This window comes from Spermophilus citellus (genome assembly GCF_964194105.1).
Source record: "Spermophilus citellus genome assembly, chromosome: 3".
Classification (NCBI taxonomy): Eukaryota; Metazoa; Chordata; class Mammalia; order Rodentia; family Sciuridae; genus Spermophilus; species Spermophilus citellus.
This window is the reverse complement of record NC_138184.1, coordinates 25639130-25665840: the sequence shown is the minus strand read 5'-3', so window position 1 is coordinate 25665840 and position 26711 is coordinate 25639130. Positions and strand designations below refer to the sequence as shown.

General features: G+C 46.1%; 1 protein-coding gene across 1 annotated transcript in view; it reads right to left on the bottom strand.

Moving 5' to 3' along the window:
• SLC22A13 (solute carrier family 22 member 13) overlaps nt 1-25955 on the bottom strand; it is a gene marked incomplete at its 5' end in the record, with an annotated part of 55275 nt that extends 29320 nt beyond the window's left edge. Inside the window, 10 exons of the mRNA XM_081288169.1 lie at nt 17239-17308; nt 17555-17770; nt 18287-18395; nt 18595-18809; nt 19044-19138; nt 19229-19349; nt 19544-19712; nt 19889-20043; nt 20293-20396; nt 25578-25955. Of these exons, the coding sequence (XP_081144295.1) occupies nt 17239-17308; nt 17555-17770; nt 18287-18395; nt 18595-18809; nt 19044-19138; nt 19229-19349; nt 19544-19712; nt 19889-20043; nt 20293-20396; nt 25578-25955 (1632 nt within the window). The remainder of the gene's footprint in view (nt 1-17238; nt 17309-17554; nt 17771-18286; nt 18396-18594; nt 18810-19043; nt 19139-19228; nt 19350-19543; nt 19713-19888; nt 20044-20292; nt 20397-25577) is intronic.
• Between the last annotated feature and the right edge of the window lie 756 nt (nt 25956-26711).

The following is a 26711-nucleotide window of genomic DNA, read 5'->3' as shown; positions in this document are numbered from 1 at the left end:
TATTGACATCAAAATAGACCTGTAGACCAATGGTACAGAAGAGAGGATACAGAGACAAACCCACATAATTATAGTTATCTCATATTACACAAAGGCACCAAAAAATATATTGGAGAAAAGATAGTCTCGTCAATAAATGGTGCTGGGAAAACTGGAAATTCACATATAACAAAATGAAATTAAACCTCTATCTCTCACCATGCACAAAACTCAACTCAAAGTGGATCAAGGACGTAGGAATTAAACCAGAGACCTGCACCTAATGGAAGAAAAAGTAGGCCCAAATCTCCATCATGTTGAATTAGGCCCCAATTTCCTTAATAAGACTCCTATAGCACAAGAATTAAAACCAAGAATCAATAAAATGCATGGATTCAAACTAAAAAGCTTCTTCTCATCAAAAGAAACAATCAGTGAGGTGAATAGAGAGCCTACAGAATAGGAGCAAATCTTTACCACAAGCACATCAGTTAGAGCACTAATCTCCAGGATATATAAAGCACTCAAAAACCTTAAAACCAAACAACAACAACAACAACAAAATATCCCAATCAATAAATGGGTGGTCAATTTTATGCTGTGTACATTTTACTACAATTTTTAAAAAATGACTTAAAATATGTTCAAGACCTGAGTATAAAATTAAACCTACAGGAATGTGATAAGGAAGAAAAAGAAAAGAGAGCTGATGGTCGTAAATAAAAGTTGTTAATTTTTCCCTCTATTAATCTACAGATTCACTAAAACTCAGGTCAAACTCAAAATGTAAAAAATAAATTTTAAAAATCCAAATAGTATTTTTCAAAAAATCATTTGGCAAGATGTTTCTAAAATTTATATGGAAAAAAAAGTGTATTAATACCTAAGAGGATTCTAAAGAATGTTAAAGAAGAGTTATTTACCATCATTATCAAAATTATAAAAATTATACAAATTTGTTATAGTTATATTAATTACAGACAATGTGGTATTAACTGAGGAACAGCTAAATGGAAAGCCCAGAAATATATCTTGGCAAAGTTTCAACATATGAAACAGAAAAAGTAGAATGATAGATATAAATAATTAAAATAAAATAAAAATAATTAAAATTTGATTCTTCATGTCATAAAATTTCCAGTTCTATTAAGGATTTAAGTTTCAAGATGAATACTTTCAGTAGAAAATATAGAGGAATGTTTTTCTGACTTTTGGATGTGGAAGGATTTTCTGAATCAGGACATGGTATTTTATGCTAACAATAAAATTTAAAAATGAATCCCACTATTTAAAAAGGAAAATCTTGAAAGCAGAGCCGCCGTCCGCGCCCGCAAGGTAGGCAGACCAGCAACCGACTGGCGGAACAGGCCCAGCGACCCGCCGGCGTGGTAGTCACGTCACCCCAACTGGAGTAGGGGCAGAGCAGAGCCACCGCCCGCACCCGGAACAGGCCCAGCGACCCACCGGTGTGGTAGTCATGTCACCCCAAATGGAGTAGGGGCAGAGCAGAGACGCCGCCCGCGCCCGCAAGGTACGCAGACCTGCAACCGACCGGCGGAACAGGCCCAGCGGCCTGCCGGCGTGGTAGTCACCCCAACTGAAGTAGGGGCAGAGCAGAGCCGCCGCCCACGCCCGCAAGGTAGGCAGACCAGTGACCAACCGGCGGAACAGACTCAGCAGCCTGCCGGCATGGTAGTCACGTCACCCCAACTGGAGTAGGGGCAGAGCAGAGCCGCCGCCCGCGCCCGGAACAGGCCCAGCGGCCTGCCAGCGTGGTAGTCACGTCACCCCAACTGGAGTAGGGGCAGAGCAGAGCCGCCGCCCGCGCCCGGAACAGGCCCAGTGGCCCACTGGCATGGTAGTCACGTCACCCCAATTGGAGTAGGGGCAGAGCAGAGCCGCCGCCTGCGCCCGGAACAGGCCCAGCGACCCGCCGGCATGGTAGACGCGTCACCCCAATTGGAGTAAGGGCAGAGCAGAGCCACCGCCCGCGCCTGCAAGGTAGGCAGACCTGCGACCGACTGGCAGAACAGGCCCAGCGGCCCGCCAGTGTGGTAGACAGATCACCCCAATTGGAGGAGGAGCACAGCCGCCGCCCACCCCTGCAAGAGAGACTTTTCAACTATACAAGAGCAATATAAATAAATAGGGGGAAAATTCAATAACACAACAGTTTCACCAAGCAGAAAGAAATGCAAGCAGTATGAAACGACAAGGAAAGAAAGGACCACAAGCAATGCAGGTCAACTCAACTTTAGAAGAGGTAATAGCTGCAGCAGATGGAATGTCAGATAAAGAATTCAGGATATACATGCTTCAGATGATCTGGAGTCTCAAGGAAGACATTAGACAGCAAAATCAGACAATGAAAGATCACTTCGACAATGAATTACATAAACAAATCCAAGAAGCAAAAGATCAACTATACAGGGAGATAGAGGTTATAAAAAACAAACAAACAGAAATCCTAGAAATGCAGGAAGCAATAAACCAACTTAAAAACTCAATTTAGAATACTACCAGCAGAGTAGAACACTTAGAAGATAGAACATCAGGCAATGAAGACAAAGTATTTCAACTTGAAAAGAACATAGACAGCTCAGCAAGACTGTTAAGAAACCATGAGCAGAACATCCAAGAAATATGGGATAACATAAAGAGACCAAACTTAAGAGTCATTGGGGTACAGGAAGGTATAGAGGTCCAAACCAAAGGAATGAGCAATCTATTCAATGAAATAATACGAGAAAACTTCCCAGACTTGAAGAATGAGACAGAATCCCAAATCCTAGAAGCCTACAGGACGCCAAATGTGCAAAATCATAAGAGATCCACACCTAGACACATTATAATGAAGATGCCCAGCATACAGAATAAGGAGAGAATTTTAAAAGCTACAAGAGAAAGGAAGCAGATTACATTTAGGGGTAAACCAATCAGGATAACAGCTGATCTTTCAACACAGACTCTGAAAGCTAGAAGATCCTGCAATAACATATTTCAAACACTGAAAGAAAATGGGTTCCAACCAAGAATTGTGTATCCAGTGAAATTAAGCTTCAGGATGGAAGATGAAATTAAAACCTTCCACGATAAACAAAAGTTAAAAGAATTTGCAGCTAGAAAACCATCTCTTCAAAACATCCTCGGCAAAACATTACAGGAAGAGGAAATTGAAAATAACAATGAAAACCAACAGTGGGAGGTAGTACAGTAAAGGGGGGAATAATAATCAAAGAGGAAAACAAACCATGTTTAGTAACACAAATAAACAAATATGGCTGGAAGAACAACCCATATCTCAATAATAACCCTAAATGTTAATGGCTTAAACTCACCAATTAAGAGACACAGGCTAGTAGAATGGATCACAAAACAAGACCCAACAATATGCTGCCTACAGGAGATGCATTTGATAGGAAAAGACATACATAGACTGAAGGTGAAAGGTTGGGAAAAATCATATCACTCATATGGACTTCGGAAACAAGCAGGAGTGTCCATACTCATATCAAATAAAATAGATTTCAAGCCAAAGTTAATCAAAAGGGATAAATAGGGACACTACATACTGCTCAAGGGAACCATACATCAACAAGACATAACAATCATAAATATATATGCCCCAAACAATGGGGCAGCTATGTTCATCAAACAAAATCTTCTCAAGTTCAAGAGTCTAATAGACCACCATACAATAATCATGGGAGACTTCAAGACACCTCTCTCACCACTGGACATATCTTCCAAACAAAAGTTGAATAAGGAAACTATAGCACTCAATAGCACAATTAATAACCTAGACTTAATTGACATATATAGAATATACCACCCAACATCAAACAGTTACACTTTTTTCTCAGCAGCACATGGATCCTTCTCAAAAATAGATCATATATTATGTCACAGGGCAACTCTTAGACAATATAAAGGAGTAGAGATAATACCATGCATCTTATCTGATCATAATGGAATGAAACTGAAAATAAACAATAAAAGAAGGAAGGAAAAATCATGCATAACTTGTAGAATGAACAATAGGTTACTGAATGATCAATGGGTTATAGAAGACATCAAGGAGGAAATTAAAAAATTCTTAGAGATAAATGAAAACACAGACACAACATATCGGAATCTATGGGACACATTGAAAGCAGTTCTAAGAGGAAAATTCATTGCTTGGAGTTCATTCCTTAAAAAAAGAAAAAAACAACAAATAAATGATCTCATACTTCATCTCAAAATCCTAGAAAAAGAAGAGCAAAACAACAGCAAAAGAAGTAGAAGGCAAGAAATAATTAAAATCAGAGCTGAAATTAATGAAATCGAAACAAAAGAAACTATTGAAAAAATTAACAAAACTAAAAGTTGGTTCTTTGAAAAAATAAATAAAATCGACAGACCCTTAGCCATGCTAACGAAGAGAAGAAGAGAGAGAACTCAAATTACTAGCATACAGGATGAAAAAGGCAATATCACAACAGACACTTCAGAAATACAGAAGATAATCAGAAATTATTTTGAATCCTTATACTCCAATAAAATAGAAGATAGTGAAGGCATCAATAAATTTCTTAAGTCATATGATCTGCCCAGATTGAGTTAGGAGGATATAGACAACCTAAACAGACCAATATCAATTGAGGAAATAGAAGAAACCATCAAAAGACTACCAACTAAGAAAAGCCCAGGACCAGATGGGTATACAGCAGAGTTCTACAAAACCTTTAAAGAGGAACTAATACCAATACTTTTCAAGCTATTTCAGGAAATAGAAAAAGAGGGAGAACTTCCAAATTCATTCTACAAGGCCAATATCACCCTGATTCCTAAACCTGACAAAGACACTTCAAAGAAAGAAAACTACAGACCAATATCTCTAATGAACCTAGATGCAAAAATCCTCAATAAAATCCTGGCAAATTGGATACAAAAACATATCAAAAAAATTGTGCACCATGATCAAGTAGGATTCATCCCTGGGATGCAAGGCTGGTTCAATATACGGAAATCAATAAATGTTATTCACCACATCAATAGACTTAAAAATAAGAACCATATGATCATCTTGATAGACGCAGAAAAAGCATTCGACAAAGTACAGCATCCCTTTATGTTCAAAACTCTAGAAAAACTAGGGATAACAGGAACATACCTCAATATTGTAAAAGCAATCTATGCTAAGCCTCAGGCTAGCATCATTCTGAATGGAGAAAAATTGAAGGCATTCCCTCTAAAATCTGGAACAAGACAGGGATGCCCCCTATCACCACTTCTATTCAATATAGTTCTCGAAACACTGGCCAGAGCAAGTAGACAGATGAAAGAAATTAAAGGCATAAAAATAGGAAAAGAAGAACTTAAATTATCACTATTTGCAGATGACATGATTCTATACCTAGCAGACCCAAAAGGGTCTACAAAGAAACTATTAGAGCTAATAAATGAATTCAGCAAAGTGGCAGGATATGAAATCAACACGCATAAATCAAAGGCATTCCTGTATATCAGTGACAAATCCTCTGAAATGGAAATGAGGACAACCACTCCATTCACAATATCCTCAAAAAAATAAAATAAAATACTTGGGAATCAACCTAACAAAAGAGGTAAAAGACTTATACAATGAAAACTACAAAACCCTAAAGAGAGAAATAGAAGAAGATCTTAGAAGATGGAAAAATATACCCTGTTCATGGATAGGCAGAACTAACATCATCAAAATGGCGATATTACCAAAAGTTCTCTATAGGTTTAATGCAATGCCAATCAAAATCCCAACAGCATTTCTTGTAAAAATAGAGAAAGCAATCATGAAATTCATATGGAAAAATAAAAGACCCAGAATAGCAAAAACAATGCTAAGCAGGAAGTGTGAATCAGGCGGTATAGCGATACCAGACTTCAAACTATACTACAGAGCAATAGTAACAAAAACAAGCATGGTACTGGTACCAAAACAGGCGGGTGGACCAATGGTACAGAATAGAGGACACAGAAACCAATCCACAAAACTACAACTATCTTATATTTGATAAAGGGGCTAAAAGCATGCAATGGAGGAAGGATAGCATCTTCAACAAATGGTGCTGGGAAAACTGGAAATCCATATGCAACAAAATGAAACTGAATCCCTTTCTCTCACCATGCACAAAAGTTAACTCAAAATGGATCAAGGAGCTTGATATCAAATCAGAGACACGGCGTCAGATAGAAGAAAAAGTTGGCTCTGATCTAAATACTGTGGGGTTGGGCTCCAAATTCCTCAATAGGACACCCATAGCACAAGAGTTAATAACAAGAATCAACAAATGGGACTTACTCAAACTAAAAAGTTTTTTCTCAGCAAAAGAAACAATAAGAGAGGTAAATAGGGAGCCTACATCATGGGAACAAATCTTTACTCGTCACACTTCAGATAGAGCCCTAATATCCAGAGTATACAAAGAACTCAAAAAATTAGACAATAAGATAACAAATAACCCAATCAACAAATGGGCCAAGGACCTAAACAGACACTTCTCAGAGGAGGACATACAATCAATCAACAAGTATATGAAAAAATGCTCACCATATCTAGCAGTCAGAGAAATGCAAATCAAAACCACCCTAAGATACCATCTCACTCCAGTAAGATTGGCAGCCATTCTGAAGTCAAACAACAACAAGTGCTGGCGAGGATGTGGGGAAAAGGGTACACTTGTACATTGCTGGTGGGACTGCAAATTGGTGCGGCCAATTTGGAAAGCAGTATGGAGATTTCTTGGAAATCTGGGAATGGAACCACCATTTGACCCAGCTATTCCCCTTCTCGGTCTATTCCCTAAAGACCTAAAAAGAGCATACTACACGGAAACTGCTACATCAATGTTCATAGCAGCACAATTCACAATAGCAAGACTGTGGAACCAACCCAGATGCCCTTCAATAGACGAATGGATAAAAAAAATGTGGCATTTATACACAATGGAGTATTACTCTGCATTAAAAAATGACAAAATCATGGAATTTGCAGGGAAATGGATGGCATTAGAGCAGATTATGCTAAGTGAAGCTAGCCAATCCCTAAAAAACAAATGCCAAATGTCTTCTTTGATATAAGGAGAGTAACTAAGAACAGAGTAGGGAAGAAGAGCATGAGAAGAAGATTAACATTAAACAGGGATGAGAGGTGGGAGGGAAAGCGAGAGAGAAGGGAAATTGCATGGAAATGGAAGGAGACCCTCAGGGTTATACAAAATTACATACAAGAGGAAGTGAGGGGAAAGGGAAAAAAATACAAGGGGGAGAAATGAATTACAGTAGAGGGGGTAGAGAGAGAAGAGGGGAGGGGAGGGGGGAGGGGGAATAGTAGAGGATAGGAAATGCAGCAGAATACAACAGACACTAGTATGGCAGTATGTAAAAACGTGGATGTGTAACCGATGTGATTCTGCAGTCTGTATACGGGGTAAAAATGGGAGTTCATAACCCACTTGAATCAAAGTGTGAAGTATGATATATCAAGAACTATGTAATGTTTTGAACAACCAACAATAAAAGTTTTTTAAAAAGCCACAACTGGGAGAAGCTACTTGTATACACACAAACTAAAAAGGATGGAGATCAGCCTATGTCAAGAACCTCCACAGATCAATAAGACGATGATAATAGTAAAATGGGCAAGAGCCATGAACAGGCATTTCAAGAAGAAGAAGTTCATGTGATCCGCAATCATAGAAAGAGATGTTCAACCTCTTTAACAATGAGGGGAAAGCAAATCCATAAGATTTTTACACTGATTTGATGACAAAACTTGAGAGTTTGACAATACTGACTGGGTAGAATCTATTTTTCACTCATGAGAAGAAAAATGTCCATGACGCGTTTCAAATAAGGGCGTGGGGAGGACAAGCTCAAATGCCCATCAAGAGCAGAAGGCCTCAATTGTGATATATTTGCATAGTGAAATACAGCAGTTAAAATGAATAAACTTCAGTTCCATCTATTAACATGAGGAGTCTAAAAACCAGTTGGGAGTTGGAGCTTTTTATGAAGTTCCAAAGCAAGCAAAGCTAGATGTGGTCTAGGTATGCTTTGCAAATTTTTTGACAGCAAGGATGAAATTCAGGGTAATCACCTCTTGGGGGAGGCAGGAAAGATCTGGGGGTATAAGTCATTAGTAATGCTCTGGTTCTTTGATTGGGCGCTGAGTTCGCAGGTGCACAAGGACCCTTTCCTAAAATGAACATTCTCATCCTTTCTGCAGGAACGCTTGCCCTCTGAGATGGATGGAGGTGGCAGGGACATCTGTTATTTAGGGCGTGCTTTGTCCTGTGAGCCTTTGCCTGCTCTTCCTTGCTCTCAGTATTTTCCTGAACTCATCTCACAATGACCTCGTTACTGGCTGCAGTTTTCATTAAGGCATTGTTTACTTTGTCATGCAGCTGGGCATCCAGGTTTCCATATTGTCTTCTCGGGATTCCAGGTAACCCTTTTGTACCCATCATTGAGCAGAGGGCTCTCTCCCCAGGGCTTGTATCCAAGAACTGGGACTAGTCATATGCCTCTTGTATCTTACGTGTCCGGGTGTCACCCAAAAGGAGAAAACTATTTCATTCCACAGCTGTTTGTGATGGTGTTTCCTTACACCAGCCCTGGGCTTCATAGTTTGTATTGATTTGAGGTCATTTCACGGATATGATGGGACACTATCCCGTCTCTGTCCTGCTGTTTCTTTTTATTCTGATGGAGGCTGAACACCCGTACTGTCAGGCCAGGTCCTCTGAAGGGACATCCTTCCATGTGTTCACACTTGTTCCGTGCTCTGGCCTTTAGTTTAGCAGAAACTTGTTTCTTGAGTACTGAATAAGACACACAGAGACAGAGTTCAGATGATGAACTGGGGCATCTCTTCCGAGTTCTTTCTCTCATTTCTGTCAATCTCCTTGCAGACTCTCTGTCATCCAGGAAGGTTTCTCCAGAAAGGTCTTTCAAGAAAGGTCTTGGCTGAGACACCATGGCTCTTGCCTGGCTGGGGTTTGCACAGTTGTGGGGCCCGAGGGTGAGAAGCTGTAGGAAGACCGAGCTGCACACACCAAATCTATCCCCGCCCCTTAAACCTGGCCCTTGAAGAGTGGCCCAATCTGGTCATCAGTCCTCATGTGGTCCTCACCTAACATGTTACCATGCTACCCTGCTCATCCCAGCTACTGCTAGGATCACTTTCAGGAGCCACAGTAAGCCCTGCACTCCACTCTGGGACAGAGTAGACAGGAATGGAGAGGAGCTCACTCTCTGCTTGGACACACACTCAAGGACACATCCCTTTCCCCCCTAGTTTCCTTCCAGCCACACTAGAAGGCTGCCTCCCTCCTAGATCATGACTCTGCTATACCATAATCCAGGCAAGAGGTCTCCAGCTTGTTGCCCACTGGACAAATCCAGCCTGCAGACACCTGTCCTTTGGCTAGTCCCCAAGGATGCCTCTCTCTCTCTTACAGAGTGAATTAGCTGCCCACAGATTTCCCATAAATTCAGCATCTTCTTTGTGAAGTCTGGCCAATGGGACGGCATGCCCACATGGTAAAGCTGCACAGGGTCCACTTCTTCAGACTGAGGAGCCACTCTGCTTCGGCATGGGTCATGCTATTTCTTATTTCTGCCAACAGGAGGCGCCTGGCATCATTCTTTCCCTTTTCACTGTCTACATCTCCTTCCCAGCCCCAGAGTCTGGAATTCCTTGAAATCAATAAGAATAGAAGGGGTACAAGGAGCAGAGAGAGAGCACGAGAGGAAGAGCATGCCTGAATGCAGGAGAGTGGAGTTGGTTGGCTGGGGATTGGTCATGCCAAAGATGTCCACATCCCAGTCCCCAGAACCCATGAATATGTCAACTTACGTGACATGAGGACTGAAGCTGAAAATGAAATTAAGGTTACTCATGGTCTGATTTTAAAACAAAGAGATTATCCTGGATTAGCCAAGGGGGCCCAAGGTAATCTTGGGGTCCCATGTATGTGGAAGAAGAAGCAGGAGAGGCAGCATTCAGGGTCAGAATCAGAGAGAGGCAGCATTCAAAAGATTCCACTGGCCATTGCTGGCTTTGAAGATGGAAGGTGGCCATGAGCCAGGGAAGGCAGCAGCCTGGAGAAGCTGGAAAAGGTCAGGAAATAGTATCCCCTAGGGCCTCCAGAAAGGAGGTCAGCCCTGTTGACCCCTTGACTAGAGCCTGGTATTATAAGGTATCCATGTGTGTTGTCTTAAGCTAGCAAGTGTGAATGTGTTACAGGGACCATAGGAAATCAAGGCACTGGGTGCAGATGGGACGGGAGGGGAGGAGGCAGGTGAAGGAGACTGCCCAGGGAAACTGGGAGGGAACCTAACAGATCTGGTTTCTAAACCAGCCCCAGCTATCCCAGCCTCCTGCTGCAGGGTCCCTTTCAGTGTTCCCTCGCACCATCTGAATACCCACAGAGGCTGACAGTCTACAAGGCCCCAGAGCCCTCCCTCCCTCTACTGATCCCAACAGTCCTCTGCCAGGTGGGCAGGCCCCAGGCAATTGGCTCTCAACATACAAAGGAAGCTGAGGCCTAGGAGAGGTATGGCCAGGAGGAGCACTCCACCTGAGGACAGGAAATGGCCAGATGCCACGCCTGAGAACTCACGCTTTCTGTGAGGGCAGCCTGCTCTTTCCACAGACTCCCCACAGCCGAACAGGCCCAGGCAGGCTCCTGTCCACATCTGCGCTGAAAACATGGCCCCACAACTGCCGGGTGTTATCATAATTGACACCCTCCACTACCTCCCAGGCCCTCCTCCCTGGAGATAGGACCACAGCCAAAGCCAGGGCCCACCTGACCACAGTCCAGGCCAGCCAGACCCTTGGAAACGAACCCTTGGGTTCCATCGGTGGCTAGGGGATGGTGTCATAATGGGGTGGAGAGGGTGGGCTGGGAATGGTGAGGGCAGCATTCTACTCTAGGGGCACAACTGGCACAGCCCCTAGGGACAGAATGGGACAAGACAGATTGTGCACATGAACCAGCTCTGTGCCTTTGTGCAAAGTATTTCCTGTACCTGCAACGTCCACCCTCCCAGGAGGGCCCTACCTCCACTGAGGGAAATTCTCCCATCTGTCGAGATACCACTTGATTGTCAGCTGTCCTTCAAGCCTTCCTGATCCCACAGCTGGGAACAGCTTGTCCCTGCCCCCAACACCTCTGCTCTGTCTGGGACACACCCCAGCCAAGAGTGGTCAGAGCCACCTGTCTCTGAACCATTTCCCCATGAGCCAGAAGCCTCCTCTGCTAGTTTGTGGGATCATGGTTCTAATCTTGGTGTGGAGTATGGGTGGGGAATCAGCACAGGGCCCATTAGGAGGCAGGCCCTACAGGGGAATTGAAAAACCCTTGATGAAAAAGAGAAGCTTGGTATCTCTGAACAGCCTGAGCCAAGCAGGACATTGACCCCACGTGCCCTGCTCTCTCCACTGCCCATTGCCCAGCACAGGGCCCAGAGAGACAGGAAAAGCAAGGAAGGCTGAAACCCAGGGCTGCCTGATTCCCTGATCAGCAAACACAGCATGTTCTCCGGATGCTGGCAAAACTGGGGCACCAAAATATATTGAAAACACTTTTTGAAGAATTCCCTATATTTGAGGAAAGCCACTGAAATATTAAACACGGGGAAACCTCCCTCCAGTGACTTTGAGATTTACTTCTGGCTTCAATCGTCCTGTGTTGGGGCAGGCACTGCAATCCTCCCTCTTTTACCAGGCCTCCCTGACGTCTGTGGGTCACCTGAACAGCTGGTGCTAGTCCCCTTAGCCTCCTCTGAATTCCCCTAGCAGCACTGCTAGGGCCAAAGGGACCAAGCAGGTGGCACCTACCAGTCTTCCATGAGGCTGATGGCCAGGGTGAGGAGTCCCCTTTGTTCTGGTTATAACAGACCCCTGTCTTTTGGCCCAGTCTCTGGACAGAATGTTCCATCAGCTCAGTGAGGCAGAGGTGCATAATCCAAAGAAACATACTATTTCTTACACATGTGAGTTTATTCATACTAGCAACAGATGTTAATTATCTATACTTAAAAATCACGAGGTCATATTTTTTTTTTCTTGATCAGAGACTGAGAAAGTTAGTAAATATCAGGGTCTTTCTACTCACCTGGGCTGAATGCTCAGGACTGATGGTCCCCATTGCCGAAATCTCTGAGGAGGGAGGCAACCAGGCACTGGGGAGGCCACCACCTCCACCTGCAGTGGAAAGGCCAGCTCCAGGGAGGCCCTGGCCATGTCCTGGGTACTTGGAAGCTAGACTGTTCCCAAACCCAATAGAGATGACTGTCAAGGCCTGTCCCAGGCCCCTCTGTAGGCAAGTAGCCTGGACTCTCTGGCCAATGGTGATCCTGGCTTGGTTGAGAGCCAGTGACTCATCAGACCAGTGGGATCAGGAGAAACTTCAGGAGCTGAAATCTCTCACCTCAAAGGAAAGTTGGGGGCAAAAGCAAATTCAATTCAGAGGTCCCCACAAACTTGCCTGATGCCCAGACCCCTTGCCTAAGATGGGGGTCATAGAGAAGAGAGGCTGATAAGGAAAAGGCCCTGCCTTCAGCAGCTCCCAGGTCTTGGGGGGGATGGGAGGGGGGAGCAGAGGAAAGGGCCTTGCCCGCAGTGGTGTCTCTGCCATCTCTGTGCACGATGGTTCCTTCATGCAGCAGCAGGGAACAGTGAGGGGCAGGTGAAAGATTAGGTGGTGGGCAGTCTAGGGAATGGCCACATGGTGGCTCCCTATTTCTAAAAGGAGAAGGTGCTTTCAGTGAGGAAGTGGAGGATGGGAAGCACACGCAGTGGAGGTTAGAAATGGCCACTGGAGATGGAAAGCAAGCTAGCTAGGGGTCCTGGGCCCTTACAGATCTGGTTGAGGCTGGCAACCATGAATCCATGGAAAATAGACTTGCCCAGCATGTGACTCTCTAGCAATGACCAGTGGTGGGGGGTGCAGAGAAAGAGCAGGCAGATAATTGAGCTCATATGCTGCTGTGGTTTTGCTAGTGGGACACAACCACAGGGTAAAAGAATTAAAGTGTAGGGCCAGAGATGAAAATGCTCTCTATCTCGATAGAAATTAAAAGGTTGGCTCCATTCTCTCATCTGAGTAGAGAGGACAGAGAGAGGTAGGGAGAAAGCAAAGGGTCAGCAGACCAGAGGGCCCCAATGAAACCAAAAACAGTATAGGAAGAATGCTTGTATCTTCCCCTGCTTCCAAATTCACATATCAAAGCCCTAACCCCCAATGTTCTGGTATTTGGAGATGGGACCATGGGGAGTTAATTAAGGTTAGATAAGGCCATAGATAAGAGCGGGACCCTCCAGATGAAATTAGTGGCCTCACAAAAAAAAAAAAAAAAAGAGAGAGAGAAAAATTTCTTTCCTTGCACATATACCCAGGAAAGTCTGTGTGAGGGCATAGAGAGAAGGTGGTCATCTGCAAGCCAGGAAGAGGGCCCCCACCAGAACCTAACCGTGCTGCACCCTGATTTTAGACTTCTAGCATCTAGAGCTTTGAGAAAATAAATTTCTGGTTTTAAGGAAATGTCTATGATATTTTGCTGTGGCAACCCTCGATGGCTAGGTCAGTTGGGAATAATGAGACAAAGAGACCAAGATGGAATGCAGTGGTGAGAAGGCAGGAAGTCTGAGTTAGAGGGCCCTTCATCTATTCATTTATATGCCAGAAATGTCTTTAAGAATTGGAGGTGGAGAGGGATTTTCCTACGAGGATGGCAGCGCTGGAGGAGAAGGGGTGACTGAACCAGGCAGGAGAGTTTTAGATGAATGGGACTGTGTGATCTGGAGGTCAAGAGGTGGGAGCAAGGGAGAGAAAGAGGCCACCACAACAGGGGATTTACAAGAAGGCAGGGACATAATGGTGGAGAAGCAGTGGAGAGTAAAGAGCCCTTTCCCACAGCTCCCCAGCTGTGAGCAAGCTCAGAGTCAGAGGAAGAGGCTGGGGATGCAAAACCTTCCAGGAAGGGCTGAAGATGTGGGGACATCTGCTGGCTTTTGAGTGGCAGTTCCAGAGACACAGTGTCATGGTCTGAATATGAAGACTTTTGTGAAAGACTTATGTCAAAGTCCTGGTCCCCAGCAATGTTCAGAGGTGGGAATTTGGGGAAGTGATTGGATCATGAGGGCTTTAACCTCATCAATGTGTCTATCCATTGTTGGATTTGTGACTTGATGGCATTATCGGGAGATGAAGGAATTATCGGTGGTGTGATTTAGTTGAAGAGAGCCAGTGCTTTGGGATGTGCCTTTGGGGACAATAGCTTGTCCCCAGCTGTTTCTTCTCTCTCTGCTTCCTGGCTGCTGTCAGGTAAGTATCTTTATTCTGCCACATGCTTCCTCTGCCTCACCACACGCCCACAAATAAGAACTAAAACCTCTAAAACCATGAACCAAAATAAATTTTGCCTCCTGTAATTTTTTTTCCTCAAGTATTTTGTCACACAGAGCTGACTAACATACACAAGTTGTACCTGTGGATAGAACTGGGTGAGGTGGAAGATAGTTTATAGGGGACAGTGTCAAGGCAGAGGTGCAGTTTGGCTGGGGAAATATGGGGACAGCTTAGGCTTTGGAAATGGAAGCAGAGAACACAAGATGAGAAGAATGGTGGTTTTAATTTCAGAGGTCCCCCTGACAAGGGCAGATTGCTAGACTCCTTTGCTCTCCATGCCCAGTCAGGGCTCCCAATATTATAATCTTGGAAGATTAGTGCAAAGGGACCTATGAAATTGTCCATTCTTTTTCTTTTTTGTGGGGTGGTGGGGTGCTAGGGATTGAACCCAGGGCCTCATACATGCTAGCATTCTAAAATAAGAAGGCTGAGACCCAGAATGGGAGGTACTCCTGCAAGTTAGGCTTGAGATCTAAGTCCTGCACCAACCCCTACAAAACCAACCATAATATTGGTAGATTCATTGCTAACATGTGCCATAAATATGGGTTATTCTGTATTCAATAACACCCTCTGGAGGACAGCCACCGTTTGGCACATGCTGGCCACTGCTTGGCACAGTGAGATCCCCTTTCTGCTGTGCTCCTCAGGGCTAAGACGAGATCAGGCGTCCGACAGGTACCAGCTAGTGACCTCCCATCAGCAACTGCAAAAAGACAAACATTTACCCACTAACCAGAATAAGCCTGGGGATACTTATAAATACATAGAGAAAGATCTTTTGTCTCCAAGCACCCATAATCCCTAAAAATAAAAATCCCGAAAGACTCCCAAAAGCATTAGGTGAATCTCTGCATTTACACTGGTGTCAACAAAGGGTCCCCTTTAAGGCTCTTCCAGGAATGACAAGCACTTTGCCTCCTTTGAGGAGCATGTGTCTAGAATCTTAGGGAGGAAACTCCCTACAACTCTGAAACGGTCCTTTCCCTAAATCTATTCAGGGTGTGTTTTGTTTTGTTTTGCCGTCACATATTGGAAATTTCAACCTGGGTGGCACATTATATCAAGGAAGACTGTGTGTGTCCCTACAAGGAGAGTTTAGCTTGGTATTTGATGAGTTTGTATGCTGTAGGAAGTTGAATAGAACTTTCACCCATCACTTCAAAACTGTATGAAATATCCATGTATTTGAAAGAGAGGCTCTGGACACTTCCATGCTGGATGCACAAAGAACTGGTCCATCACTGACCACCTCTATACATTATATAAGAAAAGTTGAATGCAAGGGAGTTAGTTTCTGGAAGAACCTGCCATGGTTTGGAAATGGTTTCAGTGTCGTCCCCACCAAGGGTTCATGTTTTGGGATCTTGGGCCAAAGTGTGGCAATGTGAGAGATGACAACACCTTCCAAAGATGGGGCTTAGTGGCCCCTCTGCTCTTTCTGGCTTGTGATGTGATCTCTCATTCTCCCCCACACTCCTGCCACTGCAATGCCATCTGCCATGAGGCTCTTACCACACCCATGCCCTTGAACCTCCAGAATTGTGAGCTCAATATAGTTCTTTTCTTTATAAAATCACCCAGCCTCGGGTATCTCATTATAGTAATGGAAAAGAGACTAATACAAAACCCTTCTAAGGGGTTCCTGTGAGAAAGAAAACTAAAATCTTCTGCTTGGCAGGAGGTGAGCTGGAGCAAGGATTGGGGAAAATGAATGAGCAAGCTCTTTTTCCACCACTTGGTGGAGCAATGATACATGGTGTTCTGTGGGCCAGAAAGATGCTGTGGAAGGTAACCTGGCTTGAAGTAGCTTGCTGGGAGTCCACCACCCAACAAGGTGGTCTTCTAAAGTCTGGGGATGCCAGCAGTAATACTATATGGAACAATGCTATGGTGGGAACTGAAGAAGGGTCTAAAGAGGTCAGTTGTGAGGAGGTTGCTCATATTAAGGAACAACACAGTGACCCAGAGAAGATCTCTGAAAGGCTCATGAATATGGCCCCACGGAAGAGCCAGAGGTAAGAAGCCTGTCAAAATGCACTGGAAGATCAGTAGAAGCCTGGAAACAGTGACTGGTGGCCAAGTATAAAGACCTCTGCCCTTCTCCCTTCCCTGCCTGGGCCCTCGAAGAGCCAGAAGCAGCAGAGCACAGTGGGTAGGGGCAGAGCCATGTAGTCTCCCTCTGCAGAGCTCATCCCTGAGCCTCACGTAGGTTAGGCAAGAGCTAAGTGTGGGGCAGGGGATGCGGCAACTTCAAAGAGAATGTAGGACAGTCTTCTCTTAGCAGGATTGAAGGTCCTAGCACCTTAGCCAGAGGGGCCTGGTCCAGCCATTGGAAGAAACTACAACCTTCTCCTCATTGACAGCCCTTTATCTACCTGCCGCGTAGAGTCCACAACCTCGAAATTTATTTCCTCTCCACTTGATCCCACTACTCAGAAAGGCCCTATCTAGTACTCTGCTCTGGATTTGACTGAGTTTGGGGGGCAGGGGGTGCTCCAGACTGAGGGACCAGGATGCCACAGCCCCACAAACTATCAGAGAACAAATGAAGCCCATGACACACCCAAGACCCTAACTTGGGGCATTGGAGTGGGGCTCTGGGAATGAGCGAGGTGAAGGAAGGAGGGAAGTCCCGTCCCAGATGCTTCCAGGATTGGACTCAGCAGTGGCAGGGGCTGGGGCCGTATCCTGTGTGCTGCCTCTACAAACAAGGCTGATCTGTGTCCTCTTGGGGACACAAAGGGATGGGTAGGCAGCTTCCTGCTGCTGGTGGTCTGATTCTTAGAGACCACAATCAGAAATATGTGCTGCTCACAGTGGTCACCCCTGGAGTAGAACTTCCCGTAGCCTCCATTTCTTTCTCTGGGGGCACGGCCGTTGGAGATCTGCAGGGAAAAGAAGGCTGTCATTGGTTGTCCAGAAATTGGTCCCATGGCATCACCCTTCACCATCTCCCTCCTGAAAATACGGGAAATCTGACCCCAGGTCAGTAAGATGTCGGGTTCCACAGGGATCCATATTGGCCACTAAGCAATGATGGACTAATGGTGAAGAAGAGGTCTGGGTTTCTGGTGGAGGGGCCTCTGATGTGGGGCCCAGGTCCTGGGCTTCAGAGCTAGCAAGCTGCTCACCGTGTGTTGGGCCCCTGATCCAGGTCCTGGATGGTGTCCTTCAGGGCCTGGCCACGTGTCTCTGGCAGCAGAAAACAGAGTATACCTGCCCCGATGGGGAAGCTGCCATAGATGAGCATAGGGAGCTCCTTGCGGTACTCGCCCAGCAGGAGCACAAGTGGCGTGAGGATGCCGCCTACTCTTGAAAAGATGCTCACCAGCCCCATGCCTGTTTGCCTGCAGGAAGGCCAGTAAAATTTGAGCAGAATTGGCCTCAACCTGAGGCCACAGCTCTACCCCCAGACCCCTAATTGTGACACCCCCCCCCACCCCCAGCCAAAGGCCAGCACAGTCTCCAGTCTCCTCTGGCTTATTTAGTGCTCCTGCCCCTGCATGTACCTCCCACCTCCAGACCTCCCTGTCTGCCTGCTCCCTGTCTGACCTGTCCCATCTAAGGTCAAAGGCTATGGCTCCCAACCACCCCTTCCCTCATCTGAGTGTTTCTTCTCCTGGGTCATTCGTTCTGAAACTTCTCCCACATTCCTGTCTTGACAAGGCCAGGCCATGGCCTACATCCATATCTATCCTCTGCCAGCCCAGAGATACTTGGGGACTTGCACTACAGCCCTGGTTGTCAGGGCCCCAGAACCAGCCTCATTAACTATTTGTGGGCTGGTGGTGAGGGTAGCAGAGGACTGGCCAAAATCAGGGCCCTAGAAGCAGAAAAGCAAGAGTCATATCAGCAGCTCTTACCGGACAACAGTGGGAAAGAGCTCAATAGTGTACAAGTAGGAGATGGTAAAGCCAGCAGAAGTAGCGAACTTCCCCACCACGGCCAGCACGGTGACCACCAAGGGCATATCTGCTGGAAGATGCTGGTCAAGCACACGGAAAGTAGGCCGCCCACCACTTGGGCCCTGCCCGCCACCTTGTCCACCCAAACTCCTCACCTCTTCTGTACCCAAACCCTGGGGAAACCTTTACTCCCGACAGGAGAGTGATGGCCATTGGTCCAGCCCCTGCAGCAGGGTTCAGGGAGGGAGGGAAACATCCAGTCATACCTTCTGGGATAAAGATGATGATAATACACATGAGGCCACCCAGAATCAGAGTCCCCATCTGGCTCCACTTGCGGCCCAACTTCTCCATCATGAAGATGCTGAGAAGGCGGGCAGGCACCTCAGAGGCTCCAAATATTAGCTGTGTCAGGTAGATGTCCAGGCCAAAGTCTCCCACTTGGAGGCTGAGGCCATAGTACCCGAGACTGTCCACAAACCTGTAAGGCACCCAAGGGTTCCTGTCATTGCTGAGTGTGCAACACCATCACACCCAGAGGAATAGTCTGCCTTGGTCAGTGTCACAAAAGGAGACACTGGCACAGCTAGGGAGAGAGCACACAGCCTGAGAGCTACCATCCCACCGCTTGGTGGACACATGGGAAAAGTGGCCACGGAAGGGGCAGCGTATTGGCACCGTCCTCAGGAAGGGGCATGAGCCCTGGGCAACTCACCAGACACAGATGAGAATCAGGGTCACCTTCCGGAGGTGGGGGTGTCTGAAAAGATCCAAGGCATTCCCTGAGGAGGCTGAGTTCTCTGGGGCCAACTGAAAGAAGATGCAGGGTGAGGGGTCATGCAGAGGCTCTGCGGGGGTCAGCGTCAGGGGCAGGGACAAGCCCTGGCCTGCTGGAAGTACCTGGTTCAGGAGCTCTGGGGAGATTTTCCGCTTGTTGACTGAGGCTGCCTTCTGAACTAGTTGTTTGGCTTCCTCTATCCTCCCCTGGGTGAGGAGCCACCGAGCAGATTCTGGCAGAATCCTGTTGGCCGGGAGCAGCTGTGACCTTGGGGTCTGAAGTCCCGTGGAGCCTTCCTAGCCTTTCCGCACCTCCATACTTGGAGACTTCCTCTCCCAGGCCAGCCTCCGACCGCCCCAGGGGGTGAGTGTGACCACTGCATTCCACCCCACAAAGCTGGCCTAGGGGTGGTTTGCTCCTGGCAAGTGGCTCCTCACCAGATGTACGAGAAGAACAGCAAAAAAGGAACAGCGCCAGCAATCTGAAGGAGCCTCCAGTTGCGGATACCATAAGCAAGTCCGGCCAGCACCATCTGTCCCAAGGCGAAGGTGAACTGGGCCAGGATCACGGCCCGAGTCCTCCACAAGGGGCTCACCCACTCTGAAACTGTGGGGACAGAGAAGCTGAGACTGGACCACACCCTGCCCCTTCACTCCCCGCTACTCTCTAGATGCTGCCAGGTCAGCATGGGGGTCTCAGTCCCTGCACGAGAAGCTCCCCTGGGACTGCCTCAGGTATGGGGTGCCTGACAAGGCTCCCACGGGCGTGGGCCAGATACTCACGCAGGGTAACAGTGCTTATCATAAATCCAGAGACAGCGGTAGCCACAGCAAAGCGCAGGACCATGTAGAACTCAAAGCTGGGCACAAAGGCCGTGGCCAGGCCCACGAAGGCAGTCAGGAGGAGCTGCACCAGGAGAGAGGCTTTGCGGCCAATCCTGAGGTAAAGAAGCAGAGTTGTGTGTGGTAAGGGGAGGGGCCCTGCTGGGGAGGAAGCAGGGAAAACCCCACAGGCCTCACCTGGGCTGTCTGAGGGAGGAGACTTGGCCCTTCTCTGGGAGCCCCATGGAGGGTGGTGGGAACCAGGCCTCTTCCTGGAGGCCGGCATGAGGGGCACTTGGGGAAACTTGGGCCCTAAGGAGCCTAAACACATGCTAGGTCAGGGGAGAGCGGGTCAAGGTTCATACCAGTCACAGAGGGGCCCAAAGATGAGGGCCCCAGCAAGGAGTCCGGACATGAACACCGACTGCGAGGTCTCCTTCAGGTGCTTCCGATGGCACACCAGGTTGAACTGAGGCAAATACGGGCAGATGTGAGTCTGGGGGAAGTGCTGAGGGCAAGTTCTTCACCACCTAGCCCTTGACAGCTCTCTTAGGGATCATGCCTATAGTTTCCAAACTGTGTCCAATGTACCCCAGGGTACCACAGTGAACTCACTGGGCACAGCAGAGTATATTCAAAGGGAAACAAATAGAGTGATATTTAACATCTGTCTGACATCACACAAAACTACCAGCCCAGGATAAGTTTGTACTTCAACATGAGATCACCCTTCTTTTCTGTCAATGACATTGTATGTCTGTGAAGTCCTGTTTTGGGTAAGAGCTGTAGAAAAAAAAAAAAAAAGTAAACCATGTACAAATCAGCAGGGAACCAAAAATGGACCTGGCAGTATCCAAGGGCTGGGAAGCTATGTGTGCTCAGGAGTCACATACACCCCATTAATAAGTTGTTGCCTTTCTTTAAGAATGAAATAAAATGTTTTTTCTTTGAATTCAGGTGTACTATTCTTTGAAACCACTAGTAAATTGTTAGGACATAAACACGTGTTATTCTTTGGACTTAACAATACATAGAACCATATTTCTTTTAGCCTAAAGGTACCATGTATAATCCCTGACACATTAAGGATATAAAATTTGAGAGCCTATGACCTACCACTGATGGTTGCATCCTGACAAGTAGGGTCTCTTCCCCACGGCTCAGACATCCCTGTGACCCACTTGGGCCTCTCCAAATTTTTTCATCTGGCTGCAAAATCCCCTGAAACACTCACCAAACACAGGCAATCAGGCAATAAGGAGCATTCACACACACCTGATTGGGACAGAGGAACATACACACATAGTGGGAGATACATCTGGGCAAAAGCTGCCTACCCACCTGGAGATTTAGAGACAGCCTAATCCACAGTCTAGGAAATGAAGTGGAGAAAATATGTGGATCCACACAGCTCTGCACACATGTCCGCTACATGTGCACGTACAGTACACATGACCCCCTCATGGGCGTTCTGCACCCTTTGCACACAACTCAGCTTACACATGAATGTTTGTAGGGGAACGTGCCATGTGAACCCTCCTCCAGCTTCCCTCCTGTGAGATTGCCTTTGAGTGCCTGTTTTGTGCCATGCACAGGGTGCTAAGCGCTTTATACGTATTACTTCAGATCATTGCCACAACAGCCACTGACTTATTGTTATTTTCCTCCGAGGGAGGTTAGCAGCTAATCCTGCATCCCACAGCTGAATGGCAGCTGGTGGAACTGACACATTTCTATTGCTCTAGGCCGGGAATGAAACTGAGTGGAGTCTAAGGGAATGTTTGCTGAAAACGAGCAAAGGAACCAAGGCCAGCACATGGATGACCAGTCAATCACCATCAGTTAAATAACCTTTAGCAAGAAATTAAACAATCCAGGAGTTACCACTGTGCTCACACTTCCGTTCTCAAGGACAACTGTTAATTTTTAAGGACTTTCAGTAGATGTCAAATGATTAACTGATTACCCCTGAGAATGACATGGGACACTGAAGGGCTCTTAACTGTTGGTCCATCCTGTTTGTTTTTGCCTAGTAACTATGGATTGCCTTTGTAGCAACATACCATTTAAAATAAATAAAGGTTTGCAACTGCCAAACTCTAGGGTCAGAACTGAGTGACTTTGTGTAACCTTGAGCCTGTTAGTCTATCCATCTGTGTCTTGGTTTTCAACGCATACAAAGTTGGTGATAAAACCTGCTATATGGTATGTATCATCTGATAGGATTAAAGGAACTAACACATGTGACATACGTGGCTTGGTGGCTGTTACACAGGCCGTGCTCAGTAAAGCTCTGTAGGATGGCTATACTAGCCCTGTGCTTACCAGGCTCTCAGGGCTATAGTGTTCTGCAGGCATGAATGCCAAGCTATGGGGGTCTTCCAAGTCTGGCACCTCTAGTCACTAGTCACAATTCTACTACCTCCCTTTAGTTTATAGCCCTTATATCATTAAATTCTCACGCTTAGTCCATTGTTCAGCAGCAGCAGAGACTGTGTCTTGGAGAGGTGCCAAAGTACACCCAAACTCACATAGTGTCATCATGTTGCAAATGGCGCAGAGATGAAGAGGACTGCACTTGGGATGCCATTTATCCACCTCCCCAGCCCTAACACCAATAGTGTTTGGTTCTGTTCAGGGACAGCCAGAGTAGCTTGCAGAATTCCACCCTCATTTCTAGAGCATGTCTTCCTTATTCTAAAACCGTCAAGGCCCTCTTGGATCTCTAGCAGAAATCCCATATTCTTCAGCACTGTACCTGTAACCCTACAAGAATTTCCAAACTTCATTTTTTGAGTATTCCTCAAAGATGCCAGACATTTTTATACCTCCAGACCCTAAAAATGACTGTTTTTTCTGATTCTCATTCTTTGCCATTCCAACGTTGTCCACAATCCCAGGAAAAGTGCTACTGTTTCTGCTATTCGTTGACAGTCTGTTTCCCTCCCCTTCAGAGTTCTATATGGACAGAGCCAGGAAATATTACACTGATAAGGTAAGAAATAGACAGGTACGATGACCTTCAAGGGCATGTGGCCTTAAGGAAACATGTTCTTTCTTTTCAGATTAGTGTGGTTTTTATTTTGGTTTGAATATGAAGCCCAGGTTATACTAAGGACACTGGGGTGTCCACTTAGAGAGGACCTTCTGCATCAGTGTGCAGAGCTCTTTTTCATAGATTAAAAAAAAAGCAGAAGCATAAGATCTCATTCCAAAGGAGCTCTGCTCTAGAACCAAGCTTAGATTGTCCTGTGGCACAGGTCACAAAGTCCCAATGTTGTACACTCCCTTGAGAGTCACAGTTCTTGGAAGGGTTGGAAGTGGAAGGGTAAGAGGTCCAAGGCCCAACCCAGCCAGCATGGACTAGGCTGCTGACTGAGGCTGAATTGAGGCCTCTGAGTGCTGCCCACAGGTTGTTGAAGAAGCTGAAGTCAGTTTCAGGTCTGTGCATGTCGGATCAAGTGGATACAAAACAATTTCAGTGAGGCAGACCACTGAGTGTGTTGCTGGGAGCCGTGGTGCCATTGGGGACACTTGACTCCAACACAACAAACAAATCTCCACCTGAGTATGTGCTGTTTTTGAAAAGTATGCAGTTACAGGATTGGTGGAGAGCCACAGACTCTTGACCTTTTTGACACTGTAGGACAAGCCAATTATGAGAGATCATGGCAGTTGAACATCCACAAATGAATGTGTTTCTTTTCTGTTTTTCAGGGGTCTCTGACCGCACTAGAAGTAAAAGAAAATGGGGTGCCTGAGATAATGTATCTACCATCTTGCTTGCTGAGACACAGATTGATCTCAGGGATGACCCCTCTCCTATTGAGAAATTTGCCAAGAGCAAATAGAAGACTTCAGAAAAGCTGTCCTTGACCAAAGGGCTGTCAAATGGGGTATTCTCACTCACATGGAAAGGCCTAATCAATGTGTTAGACACAGTAATATTTGTTGCCCTGGAGCCTCTTATAGCTAAAGAAGGGCTTCAGGTGTGTGCTGTCATTTATTAATATATTCCTCATGTTAGTCAATTTTCCATCTGCTATAACAAAATACCTGAGGAAATCAACTTGAAGGAGGAAAGATTTATTGTGGCTCATGGTTTCAATCATTTGGACTCAAGGCTATGGGCTTGTAGTGAGGCAGAATGTTCTGATAAGGGTCATGTGGTGGAGCAAACTCATTTATTTCATGATCCCTAAGGCATGCCCCCAAGGACCCACTCCCTTCTACTAGGTCCCACTTCCTACAATTTGTACCATTCCATAGGAGTCCATTTAGCTAGGAATCCATCAATGGACATTGATGAGTTTAGAACATTAATGAGTTTAGAAGAACATTAATGAGTTTAGAAGAACATTAATGAGTTTAGAACCCTCATGACCCAATCACTTCCCCAAAGTTATACCTCTGAACTGCATTGGGGGCCAGGTCTTCAAAGCATGAGTTTTGGGGGACATTCGAGATCCAAACTATAACATTCCTTGACAGGTACCTTTTCTTTTCCCCCTTGAGTAGATCCAGTGCTTGATGAAACTCAGGTAGCAATCAAGAAAATTTGTTTGTCATTTGCTGGTTTTTTAAAGGGGAAGTTACTTTTTAACAAACAGCAACAGCAAAACAGGTGCCAGATCCTTGAAAATATCCCCTACAAATCCTAGTTTACATTTGCCACCCCTATTCCAGGCATACCAAGTTACCTACTCCTTGAAAACCACCTGTTTCTGGCTTCCAGGCCTTTCTTTTGATACTCTTTCTGCAAAAAAACCTCTTCTCTGTCAACATTTTTGAGCATCTTGTTACCCAGCTCACATTACCACTTCATTTAGAAAGTTGTCTTCAGGAGAAAGCAAATTCTGGGCCTCAGAGGCCACCTAGCCCTTTACTCCAGTACAAGGGATCCAGATCTTCCCTGACCACCAGGGGTCCTTGGAGAGGGACTCTGTGTCTAAACCTTAACAACCGGGAAGCCACAACAGCAAGGAGCTAGATGTTTCTGAGGGCCCCTCTTACTTCAAAGTGGCTAGAGAGAGCATCTTTCTGTAAATGTACCCAAGTCTCTCCTAAGAGAATGAAGTCAGTAGGAGCAAGTGCTTAATTATCCACAGGACGAGTCTTAAGAGTTGAGAGTGTTCTCCAGCATCCCAGAGGCAGGGACCTACAGAGAGAAGCCGGAAAGTAGGAAGCCAAGTCAAGCAAGCAGGATGGAAAACAAGTGGACAGAGAAAGCAACAACCTATGAGTTAGGAAAGCACAGGACAGGTAATCAGGCCGACATGCAAGGGAGAGCCGAAAGACAAGGGCAAATAGACAGCTAGGAACACGGGGTAGAGAGAGGCAGCATCAGAACAGGAAAACAGGGCACAGGCATAAAGGCAGGTGACTGGGCAGACAGACAGAAGGACAAGCCTGGAGACAAAAGGACAGACAAAACTGAACAGAGAGCTGGGCAGGCAGAGCATACAGAGAAAATAGAGACTAGATGGACCAAAAGGCAGAGGACAAAGAGAAAAAAGAAGGTGACTGCAAAAGTTAAAACAGGCATACAAATGGTCAGCCACACAGGAAGAGTTACAGATAGCAACAGATAGTGCAGGGTCAGGCAGAGGGACCAAGACAAGTGGACAGATAGGCACAAGGCCAGCCGTACCTCGTTCAACAGCGATTGGGGCTTGTCCTCAGGATAGTGCCAGCTGGTCTCACAAGGCTGTGTCTCATTGAAGCGGTGGCTGAGGATGTCCTCCAGGCTAGCGTTATTGGGGGGTGGCCGGAACATGAGGCAGGACTCAGGTCTGCCCTCAGCATCCAGAGGCACACTCAGTGTCAGTTGCTCAGCTGCACTCAGGTTGAGCGTGTGGTTCTTGACCCAGGCCACTGAACAGTAGTGGGCCTCATCCAGGACCATGAAGACCTGGCTAAACATATAGAAGGGGGACAGGAAGTTGGGGATACTCATCAGGATTGTCAACTGTACCTGGAAGCGACCAAAGTCACCTATTTCAGCTAGAACCTGGGCAAATTGAGCCATGGCTGCTGTTCACCACTCCTCAGGTAACTCTGGAGATTAGCTCTGGTGCACTTGTTCCTTTGGACAGCAGTGGCAGCTGCATTAATGTTTAATCCAGCCTTGCCTAGATCCACCTGTCACACAGCTCCCTAGTTGTGATCTGAGAAAAGCAGAATATAATGAAAAAAATCATCCCGTCTAGCTTGTAGCATCTGAGGCTATTTTATTTACTGTGAGCAGGCATCACAAGGGGAATTAAGAGCAATTTCTTGGGCCCTGAGCTTTAGCCAAACATTAATACAGCTTACAGTAGCCATACCCGCCCCACCTCCAATTGCAACATCCTAAACAATTCACACCAGCTCAAACATTTCCATTTGCTAGAGAATCCAAATTCTGAGACAAGTGTCTCCGAGAAACAGGAGGCTGCTCTAGAGACCAGCCCACATTAGACAGTGTAGGGTAAGTCAGGAGGACAGCAAGAAAAACCAGCCTGCAGACTCCATCTCCTGGGGATCACAGAAATAGTGGTGGTGGGTGCCATGTTATGTTGGGACAAAGAGTGACTTCTACATTAGACATCCAATGGGTTTGTAAAGCCTTACTTGAATTATGCATGTCTTTTAGTAATAGAAGCAGCAATGCACTTTACCTGTAATGAGGAAGATGGAAATGGAAATGAATTTCTCCCACTCCTTGGAACCTAGGGGCACTCCTATGTGTGCTCCAAAGAATGATGTTCAAGGATATTCATTGTTCTAGTGAAAGTGAAAGATT